At 31.4% G+C, this 20,396-nt stretch overlaps 2 protein-coding genes across 5 annotated transcripts in view; both read right to left on the bottom strand.

Moving 5' to 3' along the window:
- LOC130670649 (netrin-1-like) overlaps window positions 1-2,797 on the bottom strand; it is a 103,562-nt gene extending 100,765 nt beyond the window's left edge. Inside the window, exon 1 of the mRNA XM_057474099.1 lies at window positions 1,230-2,797. Coding sequence (XP_057330082.1) covers window positions 1,230-2,517 — 1,288 coding nt within the window. The 5' untranslated portion in view covers window positions 2,518-2,797. The remainder of the gene's footprint in view (window positions 1-1,229) is intronic.
- Window positions 2,798-7,375: 4,578 nt separating this feature from the next.
- LOC130670131 (uncharacterized) overlaps window positions 7,376-20,396 on the bottom strand; it is a 69,521-nt gene continuing 56,500 nt past the window's right edge. Inside the window, exons 5-12 of one of the 4 annotated variants that reach the window (XM_057473344.1) lie at window positions 18,710-18,946; window positions 18,304-18,445; window positions 16,533-16,744; window positions 15,913-16,220; window positions 14,005-15,834; window positions 13,764-13,923; window positions 13,517-13,685; window positions 7,376-11,895 (exon numbers count right to left, since the gene is read on the bottom strand). In XM_057473344.1, coding sequence (XP_057329327.1) covers window positions 11,709-11,895; window positions 13,517-13,685; window positions 13,764-13,923; window positions 14,005-15,834; window positions 15,913-16,220; window positions 16,533-16,744; window positions 18,304-18,445; window positions 18,710-18,946 — 3,245 coding nt within the window. In that variant the 3' untranslated portion in view covers window positions 7,376-11,708. The remainder of the gene's footprint in view (window positions 11,896-13,516; window positions 13,686-13,763; window positions 13,924-14,004; window positions 15,835-15,912; window positions 16,221-16,532; window positions 16,745-18,303; window positions 18,446-18,709; window positions 18,947-20,396) is intronic. The other 3 variants (XM_057473346.1, XM_057473347.1, XM_057473348.1) reach the window with 3 other exon arrangements.

Raw genomic sequence — 20,396 nt, 5'->3', positions numbered from 1 at the left:
GTGTCTAATGAATTAACGAAAGTAATTAAAGTTTAAGTAAATGGGTAAAGTTTCGGTTGACGCATAGAAAGAAAATAAAAGTTTATCAGCTTCTGTTTTTGCTTCTACTTCTGCTTCCGCTGTTGTTTTTTTTTGCAGATGCACTTGTAGAGGTTTGCAGGCTGTTTATCGATTTGAAGCGATTGAGAGGGTGGTTTTAGCTTTACCCTAGTCGAGTACACCAGCCGAGGCTTTTGATTTCGGAGAGATGCGGCTTCGGGATACCTTCGCGCCGTACACGGTTCGCCGCGTCGAATTAAGGGTACGCGAGGGGGCGTACGAGACGTTTTGATACGAGATACGAGGGTTGGGAATTAAGTACGTCGAGCTGAATCGTAAAGATTCTACTGAGAGTTATATGCCCGTAATGTACTGTTTGCTAAATCACAACTGTTCAAAATAATGATCATAGATAACAGACAAGACACTCATTATTAGACCGAAATTAGGCATCTAACGCACACGTACTCTGTTGATAATAATAATGGAGTTAAATAAAAAAGTTTAATTAACCATTTAAGAGGCAGAGGAGGAAAATAAGTAAGCTATCAGACACGTCTCGATCGGTTGTCTTGTCTGAAGGGATCAATTATCTTTCACTACGCTTACAAAGCCAGCTCTTAAGCTCATATTAACATCATCTTTCTTTCCTGCATCAGTATTATACGCTATATATACCGATACTATATGTGGTGTTATCACGATAAAGAGGTCAAGATCGTCATCGTGTGATGCCAAAAGCCACTTTACTTAATAGTCTTCATTATTTTATACATCACCCGTATCTACTTCATATCATTCTCCTTTTTTATAACTTTATTACGTCAGCGATTTTTCTATTAATGTACTTCACTACACTCTAAATTAATTGCTTTTTCTCATATTAATTTATAAATATTTTTTTAATTAATTATCTCACTGATATTTATTTATTTACGTGCAGACTTAACAGTAATTAAGTGTTGAGGAAAAAATTCTTCAAATTTTTTATCAAAAATATGATGATAAATAAATTTTCGGGCTTTAATTCTAAGGAATTCTGGGGTAAAATGGGGGGTTATTTTGTCAAAATTTTATCAAAAACAAAATTTGTGCCTTGAAATTTTTTTTCTCACCAAACTTCTAATGCTCAGGAGAACTTTCGTGCTCTGATCTCACCTGCTAGCAAGTAAATAAAAGTAAAAAATTACCTTGACATTCATTAGCATCTTTAGCAGTAGCTCTGGCCCATGGTCGATCGAAGTGAAAAGGTTTACATCTCTCACAATCTCTACCAGCAGTATTATGTTTACATTCACAAGCAACCTCACCATCTTTACCCATAGAACAACGAGATGCATGTCCATTACACTTGCACCTGCCGCCAACGGCCAAGTCTGAAACGGCGTAGTGATGAGCCAGCGCAGTTCCACTGGTTGCCATAACAATAGTAGTAGGCGATATGTCCGGCTGGAAATTCATCTCCTCGATATCCAAAGCGTCATTCGAGTGCATTTCCTGTGCCTGGGGCGACAGGACCTGGTGGACCGACGGCAGGACCGTGACATGAGGATCGACTCCTCCATGTAGCAAATTATTCTTATGGTTCTTGAGCTTCTCTTCCCTCTCGCGCTCCCGCTTGGTCAGTTCCTCGATCCCCAGATCCTCCGCACTGAGCTCCGGTTGGGGAATATGGAGCCGGTTAAAAATAACCCGAATGTCCGTAGCAGTGACCCAGTCCTGAAGCACCGGAGAGTTATCAAAGTCCGCGGCGGATGGTCGGCCTTCCAAAGTACTGAAGGCGATTCTACCAGCGGGTCCCAGTCCATCGCCCCCAGTAAATCTGTGGCTGTCAGTACAACGTGCTTCCTGTTCATTAGCTTTGGTTATCGTCGCACGATTCGGTCTCCCGTAAACTTTACGACACTGGGATGAGTAAAACTGAAACGGTTGCCATGTTTTACCATAATCAGTTGACTTATAAATAGCTATTGAGTCTGGCTTAGCAGCCTTTGGACAAAATTGTAAGCTAACGTACGTCAATTCATACTTTTTACCCAATGAAAGTGTGAGAGTAACGTTGTCTGGCGGAGCATTGAAGCTCTGAGAGGAAACCAAGGGCTCACTGCGCCAGCAGGTTACGTTATTTGGATTATTTAAATCTGTTAAGTGACTCGCGGGAAAACGACGCCGCGGTGTTGTATCATCGCAGACGTGACATTGACCCACTCCTGTGACACCCGTATGGGGTTCCTGGACATCGCAGTAACGTGTCGGTCCACCGGTACCGCATGTTGATGATGCCTCGACAACGCGACCGAATGCCGCGTTTACAAAGTCGGGGATGCAACGTCGCGGACGATCTTCGTCGTAACAGGGGTCTGAGGGGATCGCTTGGCTCGAGTACATTTTTGCGTAAATTTCACTACCACATTTAACATAATTTATACAAACCAACACCACTATTGTCTGAAAAATCGTCCATTTAATTGCCGCCATTATTGATTTTCAAAATTTAAAATTCAATGTTTTTTTAAATTTCACAAGAACTTTTTTTTTTTATTCAATTTTTCATTTTTTTACTGAAAGACTTACCAGAAAATTAGTCATATATTTTTAGTTTGTTGGGGTAAAAAAGTTTTTTATTTAGTAATCATTTTTTGGAGCGAAGATATTTTGAATTTAAAAGCGCGAAGATTCAGTAGATCAGGACGTTGATAGCCGGACACTAAATACACACGATTCTGGTGGCGGCTCGCCGCTAACTGAGCGTGATCACACGACGTACGAGTAGTCAAAGTCCCTCCCTGAAAGCTCAACTCCCCTACCGTGGTCCTCGGCCAATCGTACTTGCCTCCAAACTAACCACCTCCCCACCTGCCGATATTATTCCGTGTACGCTTCGCGATCAGAGAACGCTACACTGAGAATCACGAGGGATGCTGCGCGCGCTTTGAGATTACGAGTTATTTTTTAAATATTTTTTTGTTTTGTTTAATCCTGCGGCCCATTACCGGAAATAATCCTTATCATTTACGAGCCGCGAAAATTATTGAGGGATGGAAATTAATTACGCAGTAGTACAAATAATTATTTTCAAAAATTCTAATTTAATTTAGTAAAAATTTTATTACATTTAATATGTAGTTCAAAATTTTAATTAAGGGATGAAAACTAATTACTCATGAATAGAAAAAATTTTTTCCAACAAAATTAATTTCTATAAAATTTTTTAGTAATTTTTTATCGAAATTTTGTTCTGTAGTAAGAAATAAAAATTAATTACAAATGACCAATTAAAATCATTATTTAGAAATTTATTTATTTCGAATTAATGTCAAGTCTTTCTAATTAAAAATTAACACACTTGTTAAAATGAATATCATTAATAAAATTATCTACAAAAATTTTTTTTCAAAATTACCATAATTCTTAATTAACTAAAAAACTCATCAAATTGAATAATTAAGACAAATTATGAAACCAAAAATTTTCACGTAATATTAAAGGCGTGAGTAAATAATTGCCGTACAAGTGTATGATATCTCAAGATAAGGTTAAAAAAAAAAGAAAAGATGTATCATAAGAAATAAAAATTATAATACAATACAATAGAAAGGTCTTTGTAACGTAAAGATAAATGCGCATTAAAGTAAACGCCCACAATACACACGCGAACTCAATACCGAGAGTTATATTTGAGAGTGTGATGCCAAAAGCAAAAACTAAAAAAGCCTAAAGCCTACTTGTCGAATGACGCCTTACGTGAGAGCTAAGAGTAGTCGCCGTTTCGTTACGGACAAGGGATATATTCACATATATATGTATATGTATATATATTTATGGGTAGACACTTATTTAGTAGGATTATTGCAAGGCGTTTGTGTAGCAAGAGCCTGTTTCTACAGAAAATTGGCAGGCGGAGATGGCTTGTGGAGTTGTGGAACATCATAAGGCTACTTTAGCCTGGTTTAGCTGCTTGAGATCTTTGGCTACACTCGGCTATACTGCTCTCATCTGTGCTATACTACGTCTGTTGTTGGTTGCTGGATACATCGAGGCACGTAAACGAGATACTGAACTGTACGAAAGGGGAGAGAATTGAGAGGACTAACAAGAATAAGACAGGATCCTCGTTTAGTTAAGTATAGGTGATGGTATTTAAAAATAATAATAAAGAATATCTTATTCTTATTTTTACTCTTGTTCGTTGAGAAGAAATTTTAAAAAATGAATCTCAAAAATATTTATCGCAAGGTATTTTTTTGAGAGTCAATTTATTGATTTATTGGCGCCTGATGTTTAAATGATAAGTGAAAGGTTCGGTGATTGATGTTTAGACACTAAGATACTAACGTGATTTAATGTATTTTTATTTTATTGAACAAAAATATATATATATTTAAATTAGCACACTCGTGACGGGTCGATAAAATTTTAATTAATTCGTGTCAAAATTTTACGATGCTAAATTAATGGCAATGATTTAAATAAATAATTCTAAATGTCATGGGTAATAAAATTTAGTATTACACTTTGGATGATTATTATTATTTGTTACTACTAAAAGTATATTTTTAATTCTTATTATAATGCCATTGATTTTTAATTCAACCTAATTTCGATAATCAAAATTTTTTCAAGGCAGTCGATAATTTTTTTGAATTAGTTTTAAATTTCCGCGGTTATTTTGTAATTTTATTTCTCACCATTTTTGTACCCATGTCAAATTTCATTTTCGAATTTTTTCCAAAATTAAAAACTGTCAGAAAATTTATTTTATAAATCTTAGTCGTGAAGTTTAATTTAAAACAGAAAAATATGAAACGTTTACTACGAATTATTTAATTATTGACACAAAAAAAAACTTCTTTCCGTAGAAAATTTTATTTTCAACAAAAGTATGAGTGTGTAAATAATTTCTAAGGTCACATAAATAATTAAATGACTTTGCTACTGCGTTTTCATACTTTTCGTTACACTGTTTTTCTCAAAGCAGTGAATTTTTTTTATTAAAGTTACAATTAAATATAAAAATTCATATTTTTGAATTTGGAAAAGAAAAAACCTTAAGAAATTTTCTGAATGCAAACCGAAGTATGCAACTGTTTTAAAATACCTCAATCATAAATCATTTTTTAATAAAAAATATACGAACTCAGGCGCCGGCGGCAAATTTTGATTATTTATGAATCGGTCCTCAGATTTGGGATAAAGATTAATGTCTTCTATATATATGAGCAATAATGTTACGTTTTGTTTTATATGTAAAAATACTAAGACCGGAAGTGAATTAGTATAAATGAATAGCGATAAAATTATAATAATAATGATAATAAATGAATTCCTGCGGAAGAGGGCCATGAGAGAATAAAGGAATGGAAGTAAAGGCTAAAAAGGCATCGTGAATATTAAACTCAAAGAGCGGTCACTGGGCGCTTTGATTGGAGTTGAAAAGTTTATAATACCCGTAACCAGTTAATCCTGAAGTTGGAAACGCTATCACGCTCCTGGACCGTGCTCGAGGCGAATTCACTCAGATTACATTAATTCGATAAATGGATGCTACAAGTTGAGTCGCGAGAACGCCGATAAGTTTATGTGATGTCTTAAATCACCACTTCAAAGTCTCCTTCATCAACACCTTTAATTTTTTTTATTTTTATTTTCCTCATGTTTAGTTTCGTCGGAAGTTTCAGAGCAAGAAATGCTCCCGGTCTTAAGGTAACTGACCCCTTATTTATTTACTTTTTTTCCTCGGAACTTTTGGGTTCTTGATGCAACACGAAAATTTTTCCGTAACTCAGTCAAGTCACTACTTTTTTAACACATGTTTTTAATATTTATCATCATATTTTCTTAACTCGAGGGCTGTTTGAAGAACAGGCGAGAGAATTGTATTGAATACAACTTTTTAAATGCCAGTAGGTTAAAGTAATAAACGGACTACAGACAGTTCAGTTTCTACCTGTGTATTTTCAATGCCACAATTGCGTGTTACGTTCCTAGAAAAACTTTTGTCGAAAAGTTTATATATAATAAGATAATAAAATAATAAAAATATGTTTTTATATTCAAATTCTTCGAAAGATTTACGCCTTTATATTATTGTGTATCTCTACAGTTGCTTATTTTTTAATCTTTTAGTTGTTTTCTTTACATATTTTTATTTTCGATTTTTAAAAATTCCATTCCATTGATTCTGTTGTCCACAGAATCTGGAAAAAATTTCTGAATTTATTCTTACTAACATAAAAGTCCAATCAAATTTGGAAAAAAATTTTGAACAGACGAATCCTTAGAATTTTAATATTGACCGAAAGCAACTCAGTTCCATGTCATTTTTGTACGGAATTTCCTGTAGAACTAGATTTTGGAATTACGCAGGAATTGATTACTGATTAGGCCTCAGGAGTTTCGATATTCCCGAGGAAAGGTTTAGAATGCCAAAAAATATTATTTTTTTTTATAGATTTCTACACGGGGATAAATATCTACACGCAGAGAATTTTTGAATAAAAATTACCCATAAAGTTTAGTACTGCAAATACATTTTTAGTCAGTAACTAAATTTTGACTACGGTGTTAATAGAATTTGCACTTCAATTACATGCTATCGAGTAGTGTATTTTACAATTATATGAGAGATATTTTGATATTTACCACATGTCCTGACAGTATCCAATTTTTTGGGTAATTTTTACTAAAAATTTCTCTGCGTGTAATGAATTTTACTCGTTAATTGTGAGTAAAACAGGGCAAGGATAAATAATTACTCTTCTATTTCTAGATTGTGCTCAATTATGAGGTAAAAAAAACTCAATTTCGTTTAATTTTTACCACAAAAGAGTAAAAAGTAAAACAAAAGATATTGGTTTTTATTCTTTTCATATATATTTTATTTTTGGCCCAGGTTTATTATAAATTGTAGGGTAAATTATATCAGAAAATTTTCTCCGTGTTTTCTCCCAGAATTTTTGAAAGGCCTAGAAATTTTAGATCCAAGGAAATCTAATCAATCGAAACAGATTTACTGATTTTGGGATAAAGATTTGGGATTGATATCAAATTTTGAAATTTGAAGAAATTAGATTATGGGGATCAAATGATTCAAATAAATTTTTCTCGGGCTTAGCAAAATTATTTTTGATTAAATTACGAAAATAATATTAACATTCAATTAAAATCTTCAATCAAAAAATCAATTTTCTGTCAGTCTTCAATAGAAATCAATTTTTTCAAAATTCTTGACATTACGAAAAAAGAAAAAATTTGAATTCATGTAAATCTGAATTTCGAAGGTTTTGGCTTATTTTTAATTTAACAAAAAGTAATAAATGAAAAATATCAATAAATATTTGATCAAATAATTTATTAAACATTTTTGTTGCTCCTTACGTTTATATTACAATATTACAAGATAACGAATGTCCAATAAAACATTCAAAATCATATCCTCTCATGTTATTAATCTGAAAAGTACACATCGGTATATTTATATTTTTACTTTTTACTTATGTGAAAAAACACATTGCGGTACTAGTGGATCAGTGTCAGCCACGCAGGTCGCAATCAACCGAATTATCAAACTCCACTCATGAGATCTATTTCTCAAAACTTAGCTATCAATAAAAAATCAGTGATTTAGAATTATCTCCTCCACTTTTAAATAACTATCAACTACCAACTAATTGTTCGTTTTCTCTACAATTATAATAACAATTTTAAAATAACATTTTTTAAATAATTGATATTTTGATAAGTCAGTTGATTAACGACTCGTCGCACTTTCCATTTTTATAAGTTATTTATATTTGTGTCCCCTACAAAGCTTATTTGTAATCAGTAATTAATCAGTAATCACCTATTGATGTACACATACATATTTTGTACCAAATACCGCAAATTAATATGTGACACTCAGAAAATAATCTCATTTTTTTTTTTTATTTTTCATCCATCAAAAAATTGATCATAAAATTCATGGAAATTAAAGATCATTAATAATTAATAATAATATTAAATATATATGTAATTATAATTTTACATGAAAAAAAATCTATGTTTGATTTCACTTGATATAAAAAAAATCCGAGTATCACTTGCTTTTGTATCTGACACAAAAAATAAGGGAGTTAATGATATTAATATATATTTTTGTTAATTAAAATTTTATTTATCGTGTAATGTCATCATGATCATACATGTAATGCCTGCACATTTTTATTCTAATTATCTAAATATATATAATATATATTCATTTATATTTATACTTCATAGATTTCATGTAGAAATAATTCTTCTCTTTTTTTATTATTTTTAACTTTTATTTTTATTTTATCTCCATTTTTTTTTATATTTATTTTATTTGTTTATTTAAAATAAAAACCATTGAGTAAATCGCAAAATCCCTGTAGTGACGAGTGTACTGATTAATTAAATTTTTTAATTAATTTAAATTAATCATGATGTTCTTTGGCACGCGGCTTTATTACGCTCGTCTGTTTGCAATTATTTTGAATAAATAAACAAATTTTCATTTAATTAATGGCTTATTTTAATTGTTACTTTTTTTTTTTTTTATATTTTTTTTAAATTTATACTTTAGAACTGATTTTTTGATTGGCGTTAATGCTGCCGAACACGATTTATTTTTATTCCATAGATATATTGCAAGATTTTTCTATTCTTTTTTTTTTTTTTTTTTTTTTTTTTAAATACAATGAGGAGTTAAGAGAGACAGAGAAAGTTAATTATTAAAAAAAGATATGTATTATCAACCTTAACGAGAGATTTAAAAAATAATGATACTAATTATTACTAGTAATGAATGATAATTAATTATTAATGTTAATGTTAAATAATTAATCGAAATTATGCAAAATAAAACGAAAAAATAACCAGAGTAAAATAACCAAAGTTCACACAATCAAAAATTAGAGCCAGTTTTTCAAACCGAGTTTATTTTTATCCGGGTTTTAATTAATAGTATATCTATATATTAGTCATATGTAGATATACCAGCAGAAAAACTGGCCCTTACACGGAAAAAAAAAATAGTAGTAGCTACTCTCTGGGATAGTACTGAGTACTATCCCGGATAGTATCGGACACAGTCTAGATAGCATACAGTACTGTCTGAAATTTTTTTTTTTACAGAAAGTACTCAGTACTATCCCAAAGAGTAGCTACTACTATTTTTTTTCCGTGTAATGTACTATTGTTTCTTATTTTTGAGTTTCTCTTTAAATATATATAAATTTATGATAAATATCTAAAGACAATTTAGAGATGATCTCACTCACTTTTGGCTGCGTTTTGTTATTCAACCAAAAGTAAAGTATAAAAACTGGGAAGATAATTTTTAATATAAATAATACTGCAATGCGTAAAATATTTATAGGAGAGTAAAAAAAAAAAAATGGCCGAATTTTGGCAGTGGCCAAGTTCAGGGGCAGCCTAATTCAACTAAGAGCCAATTTTTAAATCCAAGATCTAATTTCTGAGATTAATTAATTTATTACTTAGTGCATATATAAGATATATAAAATATATAAATATATTTTAGTGTATGTAAAGTTAAAAATGACAAATGGCTCTCAATATTTAATAAAAAAATTTGTTAACCTCAAAAAAAAGTAAATTATTTGTTAGGTAAAAAATTTTTCTTTTTTGGTTAAGTTTCGATCCGGTTATTTTTCCATCGGTCATTAAGTCGGTAATGTAATTTAAGCATAGAAAAATTAATATTCTTAAAAAGTATACAAAAATTAATTAATAATAAATAAATAAAATTATATTACATCTTAAATTATTTTTTTTTAAGAATAGAAAAGAAAAACAAAAAATATTTTGGTATTGGGAGAGTTAATTTTTTAAATCAATTTATTAATCTTAACATATCCAATGTTAATTAATCGTAATTAATTTTCGCTCATACCCTTAAATACACAAAATCAATATTTATATATTAGTTCATTAAATATCAATAATTAATAATAATAATAATAATAATAATAATAGTAATAATAATAAAAGTATAATTATATAATATTCAATATATTAATATAAATAATACAACATATTTTTCCCGCTAACAAAAATTTCATATTTTTTTTTGTTCGCTGATTTACAAACTTCTTCAAAATAATTACAATCATTCATTATTCATATACTTCCTTAATAAAAAAAAAAAATTAAAATGAAGTCTAAATTTTTAGCGGGTGAAATTTTGATTTAACTAAAAAAAAAGTTATTAATTAATATTATCTAAAAAAAAATATTAAAATCCTGTACGTTAAATGTAATCATTTTAAAACGGCAAACATACAATCCCAAAATGAAATTAAAAAAATTACAAAACCTATTTTCAATCAATTAATTAATTAAATTAAAATTTGAATGATTCAAAAAAATAGTGACACTCAAAAAATTTATTATCATTAATTAATATCAATATGCTCGAGATAAAAAATTCCAGCGAAAAATAAAAAAAAAATTTACACTGTAAATCGGGAGTGAATTCGTAGTGATTACGGATTTTATTTAAATCCGAATTCACTCCGGAGTTTTTTCAAAAATTCACTCCGCATACGGAGTAAATAAAAATTTTTTTTTTGAGCGGAGTGACTTCGGACTGATCTAGATTTTATTTAAATTCGTATTCACTCCGATTGGGAGTAAATTTCCCTCCGAGGGGATCAAATAAATTCACGGTCATCCGGTCTGCATTCACTCCGGATTTAATCCAGAAATTTTTTACAGTGTACGATTACAATAATAATTGTGAGTAGAAATGAATGGATAATTGCCGTCTAATTTGTCTCGTCTCGGAAAAAACGAATTATTTAAATTACAATTTAAATTTAAATAATATAACTTACAATGGAAGTTCATCACACAAACGTCCAATTTAAATAGTATACATTACACGCATTTAACATATGACTTTTCAACTTTTTTAAATTTAATTAACAAAATTTTTATTTTAAATTATAAATTATAAATCATTACTCGTAACACAATTATTCATTTTAATTTATATATTTTCCCTGTCGCTATTTAAATGGTCATGTTTTATATTTTTTTTTTTTTTTTTACTGAACACTGAAACTGGACATTTTAAATATTTCCTTTAATTATTTATTATCATTTATTTCCTATCCAAGCTCACCCTTACAATGTACGTCTTAATAAGTGAAAAATATTTTGTTTTATTTATTTTTTTTGTTTAATTTGTAAAACGCTATCGCAAAAAATATCTATATCTCTCTATGAAATCTAAGCGCTAAAAAATTGTGCTCCACTCAGTTTATTTACTTTTAATAATTATTATATAATATAATAATTAATTATTTATAACCGCAGCTAAACAATTCAGTTTGTGATAAATTTTAATTTGAATTGTTTAATTGCCTTATTATTTTTATTTCTTTGGGTATATATATATAAATATTTTTTTTTATCTTTTAGATTAAATAGCAACGTGATATAAAATATTCAGTTGCTGTTTATAGAAATTGATATCAAGTGGAACACAAATCGGCGACGCTTGGAAGATCAATGCCAGTTTCAGTGTAAGTTTTTATATTTTTTTCTTTATCAGTACTTGTGATTCCCATTTTAGTATTTTTTTATTTTTTTTTTGTTGGTTGTTTATTTAATTATTTATTTTTTTACGCGGAATCGAGTCATCCGGGATTTTTTACGAGTTTTTTCCCGCGATAGTCGTAGACACGCCGGCAAAATAGAACCATATCTGCTGGTACTGGAATGGGAGGCTGTCTACTCTCCCGAGGATAACTCTGTTCCCCAGGTGGTACTATTAGTCCTGGACATTCGAGATTTTCTTCTATTCTTCGTAAATTTTTTCGATATCTAAAAAAAAAAAAAAAACTCATTCAATTTTTATTTCTACTTCAGTGAATTATTTATCGATAAAAATTTTTTAGAAATCGTAATTAAAATTAAACCAGCAAACAAAATAATACATATAATTTTAATGAAACAAAAATATATGACAATAATTAAACATATATTTTGTGGGATATATTTATTAAATCATCAGATCATTTGTAGGTCAAAAGAATTTTTGTTTTACATGAGTGTGAATGTAGCAGACATGAGACTAATTTCGAATTACAAATAAATGAACTAAACAATTGAAAATATAAAAATAAAAAAAATGCACATACTTATTTCCAAATTTTATAAATGTGTATTTTCTTAATTTTATTCGATTTTTATTAAATTCACTTATTTCAAAATTTTAAGATTGATAGTTGTCAGCTACATTCACACTCATATCGTCCCCTTTCTGGGTAAACCTCGTAACTACTTTTTTTTCATAGTTCAAATTATGAGTGAAAACCATTCTTTAGTACCGCTATTGCGTAAAAAAGCTTCCAATTTTAATAATTATAACAGAATATTCGATGTACCTGAAGATCGGAACGTTTTTGCTGAACGAAAATAAGAAAAAAGAAATGAAAAGTAAAAAATCTACTGGATCTAGATTTCGGAAATGTTTCGCACGTCACCCGAAAATGACCAGCCACCCCCGACTCCCCCTAAATCCGCCTTTAGACACAAATTTCATGAATTATTTTAATTTTCGTTGCGTGAAAAACGTTTCGATCTTCAAGTACATAATGTTCGAGAGACTTTTGAATTTTAATATTTCTATTAACGCACGTGTAACAGAATATATGTTTTGACAGATTTCTGAAAAAATTATAATTTTGCAGTCACGAGATTTATCCAGAAAGCGGACGATATGTGAATGTAGCAGACAGACAAATTTAAAATAATTAATAAATAGAGTAAATAATTAATAAAACAAAATTTAAAAAATGTGCATTTAAAAAATTGCGAAATTAATAAGTGCATTTTTTATAAATATTTTTTTCTTAATTATTTACTCTATTTATTCATAGTTTTAAATTTGTCTGTCTGCTACATTCACACTCATTGTTTCACATATTATTTGCTTATAAATTTTTATTGGTTAATGCAAATTTATGAATAGTGGGGATTTCCACGCCATTCACGGAAAAGATTTTTAGAATTGAAATTAAGGTTAGAAATTTTCAGATTTAAATTTAAAGTAACCGATTTATTAGTTAGTGTGTTATTGGCGTTTGAATTAAATAGGATAAAGGTACCGTTTTTGGCCACTGTAGGACCAGTTTTGGACACTTGAAAAATTCAAATAAAATAATTTGTAAAAGACCCAACATCATAATCAATTTTAAAAATATGTGTAAAGATACTTCTAACCCTCTATTAAAATGAAAATTTTATTTTACACTTTTTCACTAATTAAAATAAAAGATTAAATGTCCAAAAATAAAGCAGTGGCCACAAATGGTACCTCTACCGTATACAAAGTACTGGATCCATAAAACAGTAAGTTTTGTTTTCAATTGGATTTTATATACTTGAGATTTCGTAAAAAATTTAAGATTACAGTTTTTGATCAGCAAAAAAAAATACTTACCGACAATATTCATTGAACGTCAAAATATAACATTTGTCCTCTATACAAGCAACGCTATTAGCATCGCGGTGCCTCGATGCAAACACTTCGTCCTCAGTGTCGAAATCCGTGCGACCTTGTTCCGTATGTTCTGGCCTGTAGTACCACAGTAACGAGAACATCATTTCGCCTGAAAAATATAAAGCAAACCATAAAATCTCCCATAGAAATAATTAAAAAAAAAAAAAACAAACAAAAAAAAAATTACCATCATCAGGATTTTCCCAAAGCGCAGCTATTTTAGCCACAAAAGGCAGGTCTGCTTTACGTGGACCGCTTTTCAATAAAACACAGTCCCGTGGTCTCAATACATCACCACTTATGTGTTTCATACTTTTGTAACACCTCCGTATAGCCGACTCTTCATTCTAAACAAACCAACAACCAAACAATCAATCAATAAATCAATCAACCCTCCCTCAAATCCACACTAAACAAAAAAAACCCACCGTTAAATAAACTTTGGCCTCATACGAGTCTCCTTCCCAGCTCCAGCCGTTGCTCCACTTGGGCTTAAGAAAGCCCTTCTTTGTCAAACAACTAAAACTATCACTAACAACCCCCGTGACACTTTCATCACGTCCGCTTGCCTTCTTATGACCCACGCCGCATATTTTCTTTGTACTTTTTTTATTATTCTTCTTTTTAACTAAGGCCGCTGGTTGTTTCTTACCCCCCTCTCCCTCACCACCGCCCCTCTCCTCGCAAATCTTAACAACCTTCCCCTTTAATTTTGATTCCCCGGGTTTACGCCCGTCAACTTTGTTTTTAACCTGCACTATTTTATTACTATTTATATTACCCTTCACTCTGCTCTTACTTTCCTTGCACTTGTCCTTATCCACTCCCCCTGTTCCTCCCACTAAGACTCCCAATTCTTTATCCTTATCCTTTATTAATTTACAATCCGCCTTATTAACACATAATTTATCCGTAACCACCGTCTTAACTATCGTCTTTGGAACATTTTTAATAGTCGACAATAAATTAACAGATTTTCTTTTACTATCGCGTTCTTTGAACGCATTACAGCTCTTAGTGCTAACGTTATTATTATTGTTATTATTACTAATATTAATATTATTATTATTATGATTATTATTATTGTTATTACCACTACTATTACACTTATTAATATCTTCATCATTCTTACTAGTCATTTGTACACTCTGTTGAATCACATTGTTAATTGTCTCCATAATACTCATCGCGGACGCCGTCTTAACATGACAATTTGTGATTCCATTGCTTAAATATTTTTTCGACCTCTTGTTGTTACCCTCGGCAGCAACACCGTCATCAGCTTTGCGCTTACAACTTTCTTTCTTAACTTTCTTCTTACCCTCCTTTCCTCCCACACTCGCTACTGAACCACAGTCAAGCTTATCAACCCCCTTATCACTACTTCTATCAGCGACGATCGTTCTGTTAACCAAAAACTCCCCGTTCATCGGGTTCGGTACCCGGTGGTCGTTAGAATCGCGGGTTGAACCTACGGACAGAGTTCGTTTGTCTAGTTTTATTTTCTTGGGAGAACTCAGGCTGTCGAGTGACAGCTTTCGCTTGGTCAACTTCTGGCACTTCGGTAACGTCTCTTTGTTACCCGAGCACTTGTTGACGTTAACGTCAACGGTATTAATGCCATCGGTCTTGTTAACGTTAACATTTACGTCGTTAACATCAGCGCCGTTAATTTTCTCAACTTTGTCCTCGATCGTTTCAGTGACAGTGTCTTCGTAATCGGGTTTGGTCCAGTTCTGATTGTCGATGTTGATATTAACAACCACGACGTCATTGAGTTCTTCCTTAACCTCAGCTTCAGCGGCCTCTAGTTTGTCATCGATCATAAGAATTCCCGAGTCTTTGTCTATTTCTAGTATCGCCATTTCTCTTTCCTCTTTGAGACACTGCTCGCACTTGATAATCCCGCACTTGTAATCATCCTGCTGCTCTTCGCACTTAACGTTGCAGTTTGAAACACACGATAAATTGTTATCACTGACGATTCCTACGCTGCATGACTCACACTTAACGTTATTGTTCTCCATTTTGAATGTGCGAATGCTTTCAGTTGACATTGGAGGTAATTTCTGTAAAGTCGGGGGGTGCGTTGGCTGCGACTGTTGCAATGAAACTGGTGACTGCGATTGCAATGACGGTGAAGGTACTGTTGCTTCTGCTGGTGATAATGTCTCGATTTTGACGTCACACGTTGACGTACATGCTCGCTTTTGACACGTACATTTGTTGCATTTATTGTCCGTACATTTTTGTTCTTCCTGTAATTGATAAATTTAAATACTCAATCAATTAACTAATCAGTGATATATTATTATGATTTGAATTTGAATACGGACCTTAGTACGGCATTCGTTGATGTGGGTAGTTGATGATGGAAGCTGTTGATTCTGATTATTGTTATTGATATTACGATTATGAGTGTTAATTTGGACGCGATCCGTGTCCCAGGCATTAGCGCCGTGAGGAGGCGCTAACCCGGCTAGTCCCCTCGCGGGCGAGGGGGGCCCTACTAAAGCACTGGGTGGCAATGACAGACCGGGCCCCGATGCCACTGGCGCCCCCTTACCATTACCAATAAGGGGCCCAGTATCCACGTTTTTTGGACACGATTGCATCGGACACGGACAACCTTGGAAGGCTGCGTCTGTAATTTTTATTTATTATTCAAAAATTTGGTCCACTTTTGAATTGATCATTACCCGGGTCAAAAAAAATTGATTTTGGCGTAATTTCAAAAATACAGTACCGATTTACACCCACTAAGTTAAATTAAAGTCACGTTATCTTGGATTTGACTTACATTTAAGTCATCTAAGTTAAATTCAAACCAACATGACTTTAATTTGACTCAGTTGACTTAAATTTTCAAGTCAAATTCAAGTCAAAAGTCAAAAAAGTCGAAATTGAGTTATTTTTTTGACCTGGGTCCTGGATAAATTTAATTGCGATAACTTACGATCTACAATAGGTCGACCTTGAGCGTGAAGATAAGCGGGATTAGGTGGCGGTGGTGGTGGTGCCGGTGGCGGTGGATAACCGGCATAATAAGGCGGCATCGAGTAATCACTAGGTGGCGGCGGAGGCTGGTATTCTACGACTCCTGGAGCACCGGTTCCTGCGCCACCTGCTCCTCCACCTCCTCCTGCTTCTGGGTAACTGTAGTACTGTCTGTAAATAATTTTATATTGTAACATATATAATTTATAATTACGGGCTGTTGAAATTAATTATTGGTATCGAGAAAAATATCATTTATTTGCTGACCATTACCACTGATCTTATAGATTTTATGACTTGTGTATGGTTACTTATTAAATTTTAATTATTGTTTGATATTGTAGTCATTAAAAGTCTAAAGTTTATGTCTTGATACTCTTATAAACATTTTTACGCTAAAATTAAAAACCGGTGATTTAATATTCGGACTGTGGACTTTTCTAAATGAACTGCAGCTTAATTTAGTTGGTCGCGTACTTGATCTCAGAATTAAATTTTAATGAGTCGAGTTCTCTAGTATTTTTTTTTAATGAGTTATGATAATTTGTATTAATAATCGCTCTTTTTGTTTTTCCATTCATTAAAACGGAAATGAATTAATTATAATGAGAAATTCATTAACAACGAAACTGAAGTTTGGAAACCGAGTTTTTAAGTGAATTTGTCAAAATAAATTCTTTAAATTATCAGTAATCAAGTAAATTTTAAATTAACGAAATTTTTAGGGAAAAAATTTTGTTTTTTGTGAATAAATTAACAATAATTATAAAAATTTTGCTTATAATTTCAAATAAAATTAATTTTTCCGCGATTTATAACTCAATAATTTTTTGATTTATAATTAAGGGATAGAGGAGGCAAGATGGGCCCTTAAAAAAAATTTCAAAATTTAATTAATTTTTTCTAACTTTAGTCTTCGATAAAATTTTTCACCCCAATATAATCTAGTGATACAAGAATTTACTATCGAGCAAAATGAGCCCCACTAAAAAATTTTAATTATCGCAAATTTAAAATTTCGGGTGACCCAAATTGCCCCACGATGTCCATATCGTCTTTTTACAGTAAAAAAAAAATCGGTGACTCATTTTGCCCCTTGTAATTTTAATTAATAAAAAAAAATTGATGGCCATTTGACTCCGCCCTATTATTTTTTAACGAAATACTAAAATTTTTTGATAAAATAGGGGAAGGGGGGGCAAAAGGGGGTAGGGTAGGCAAAACGGGGTTCCCCCAAAATTTGAGAAAAAAAAATTTTATATTTTAAATGGTTTTTAAACATTCCAAAATCACTTCTGTGAATATAATTAAGCGTTACTTTGAATTTTTTTTGGTAAACTTTTTCAAAAATCAACTGTCAGTTGAAAAAGATTAATAACGTTTGTTTTATGATAAAACCTACTAAAAATTTTTTTTCTTCTTTTGTATCCAATAAACATATAAAATATAATTTTTCTTCATGTAAATTACTTACAAAAAAATTCAACTTAATCAAATTCGTTTAAAATCCAGAAATTTTTTTTTTACCTTTTTTAGGGGGTACCCTACTTTGCCCGCAGAAATGAAAAATTTTTTTTTTCAACGGTAACTGAAAATTTCTTCTATTTACTTTGAATATCATTAAAAAAAAAGATTTTGCGTATTTGAGTCCTCGAAAACTTGGTATTTCCTTAAATACCCCCTTTTGCCCCTCCCTCCCCTATATGTATAAATGTATATATAAAAATTACCTTCTATAAGCTGGAGCATATTTATAATACGGTGGTGGATGCGGATGTGGATGTGGATAAGTCGGCGGATAACACAGCTCCTGATACTGCGGCGGAGTGCCATAGTATTGAGGACAGTAGGCTCTGTAGAAGCCACCACCTGCTGAAAAAACAATAAAGTACATCCAACTTAAATTAGTCTCGTTAGCACAAGCATTCTCTCAACATTGCGCTGTTATATACCAGAATACTTCCGTACGGCATAACTACACAAGTTTATTAAGCTCGTTAAAGCTGTGGGAAGACAAAAGATTTAAAAAGAACAAAAAAATAATGATAATAATAATCAAGATCATGACCAAGAGTAAAATAAAAATAAAAATAAAAATAAAAGTCGAGGAGTAGGAAAAAAAAAACATTTGCTCACTGGGGACAATTGACGTGGATGGAATCGCTGAGCTTGGTAGTCTTGAATCCGTTTTACGATACGAACGCCAAGAATTACCTGTGCTGTTGGTGCCACCGGAAGTTGTCGATGTTGCCACCAGGTCGTCTGAGCTCTCGGAATTTTGGGGCGGCGTGGGCGTCGGTTCCGGTGGCGGGCCTTTTATTGGCGGCAACGTGGGTGGATGCTGAATTAGCGGACCTGCCGGTTGATAATAACCTGTAATCAAATCATTTAATTATTATTATTTTGATTATTACTCATTATTCATCATTAAATTAAATACCCATATATATATATAAAGATTTAATATTGCGCGGTGACGGTTGTTTACGAGCATGTGTTGGATAAATATATACACACGGCGACAAATATTGAAGGTGTTATTAATAATGTGGGTTAATTGGGTTGGATATTTAACAAGGGTTTAATTGAAACAAAATAATCAATGTCAATGTCTAGCACTCAATTATGCCAATGTGTAATCTGTAAACATTGTGGGGGGTTGTGGGTATTTACGTTTATTGATACTTAGGGGACGTTTATTAACTTATGAGGGATTTACAAATTTCATTTGCTGATACTATAATGAGTCATTATTTAATTAATTGCCGACATATCATTTGTAATTATAATTTAATATCATTAGGGTTCTTATCCATTGTTTATATAATATGATTCAATTCTCCTCTTTATTAGATTGAATTTTTTCGATGTTTATTAAAACTTTGTACGACGTTTCGTCAGTTTCCTGACTTTCTGAGGTACTACAATTAAAACATAGTCATACGATGTTTTTATAAATGAGGTAATTATAGACCACGTGTTTTTGAATTGGTTGAATTTAATCTGACAATTAGATTATTACTGATTACTGTGTATTAATTCAAATTAATTTTATAATTTATTTGATTCGTAATAAGAATAATGAACTGACTGTGTATGTTTCAATTGTAGCCCGAGTCAAAATATTAGACGTAAATTGGACGTTCTTAACGTTTTAAACGTAAATTGAACGTTTTGAACGTAAATTGAACGTTTTGAACGTAAATTAAACGTTTTGAACGTAATTTGAACGTTTTGAACGTAAATTGAACGTTTTGGACATTAAAAACTCAATTCGACAGCTTTCAACTTATTCAAAACGTAGATTGGAGTATCATAAATCGAAAACGTAACTGAAACTTATTTAGACTTACAATAAGAAAACATAAGCATAGCAAAAAATTTTTTTCATCGATTTTGTACTCCTGGATTATAATCACGTCAATTCCGTAAAATTTTGTCGTCCACCTTTCTGGCTCTTAAATAAAAAATTCGATTTTTGAAAAAAAAATTTTTTTCAGTTTCATACTTCTATCTTTAACACTATATATGTATATCTGTTCATATATTATGATACCAAGGTTATGAAAATTGTGATTACAAATATTGAAATAAATAAATTAATGTTATTATTGAACTAAAATCATAACTCATGAAATTACCAATTTTTTACGAACCAAGATACAAAAAAATTGTTCAATTTACTTTCAAAACGTTAAAAACGTTTAATTCACGTTTAAAACGTTAAGAACGTTCAACTTACGTCTAATATTTTGACTCGGGAGTACCTGAGGAAGTCAGGAAACTAACGAAACGTTGTACAATGTTTGAATAAACATCGAAA

The sequence above is a fragment of the Microplitis mediator genome, chromosome 6 (genome assembly GCF_029852145.1).
Source record: "Microplitis mediator isolate UGA2020A chromosome 6, iyMicMedi2.1, whole genome shotgun sequence".
NCBI classification, from domain to species: Eukaryota; Metazoa; Arthropoda; class Insecta; order Hymenoptera; family Braconidae; genus Microplitis; species Microplitis mediator.
This window is presented reverse-complemented; position numbering and strand designations above follow the sequence as displayed.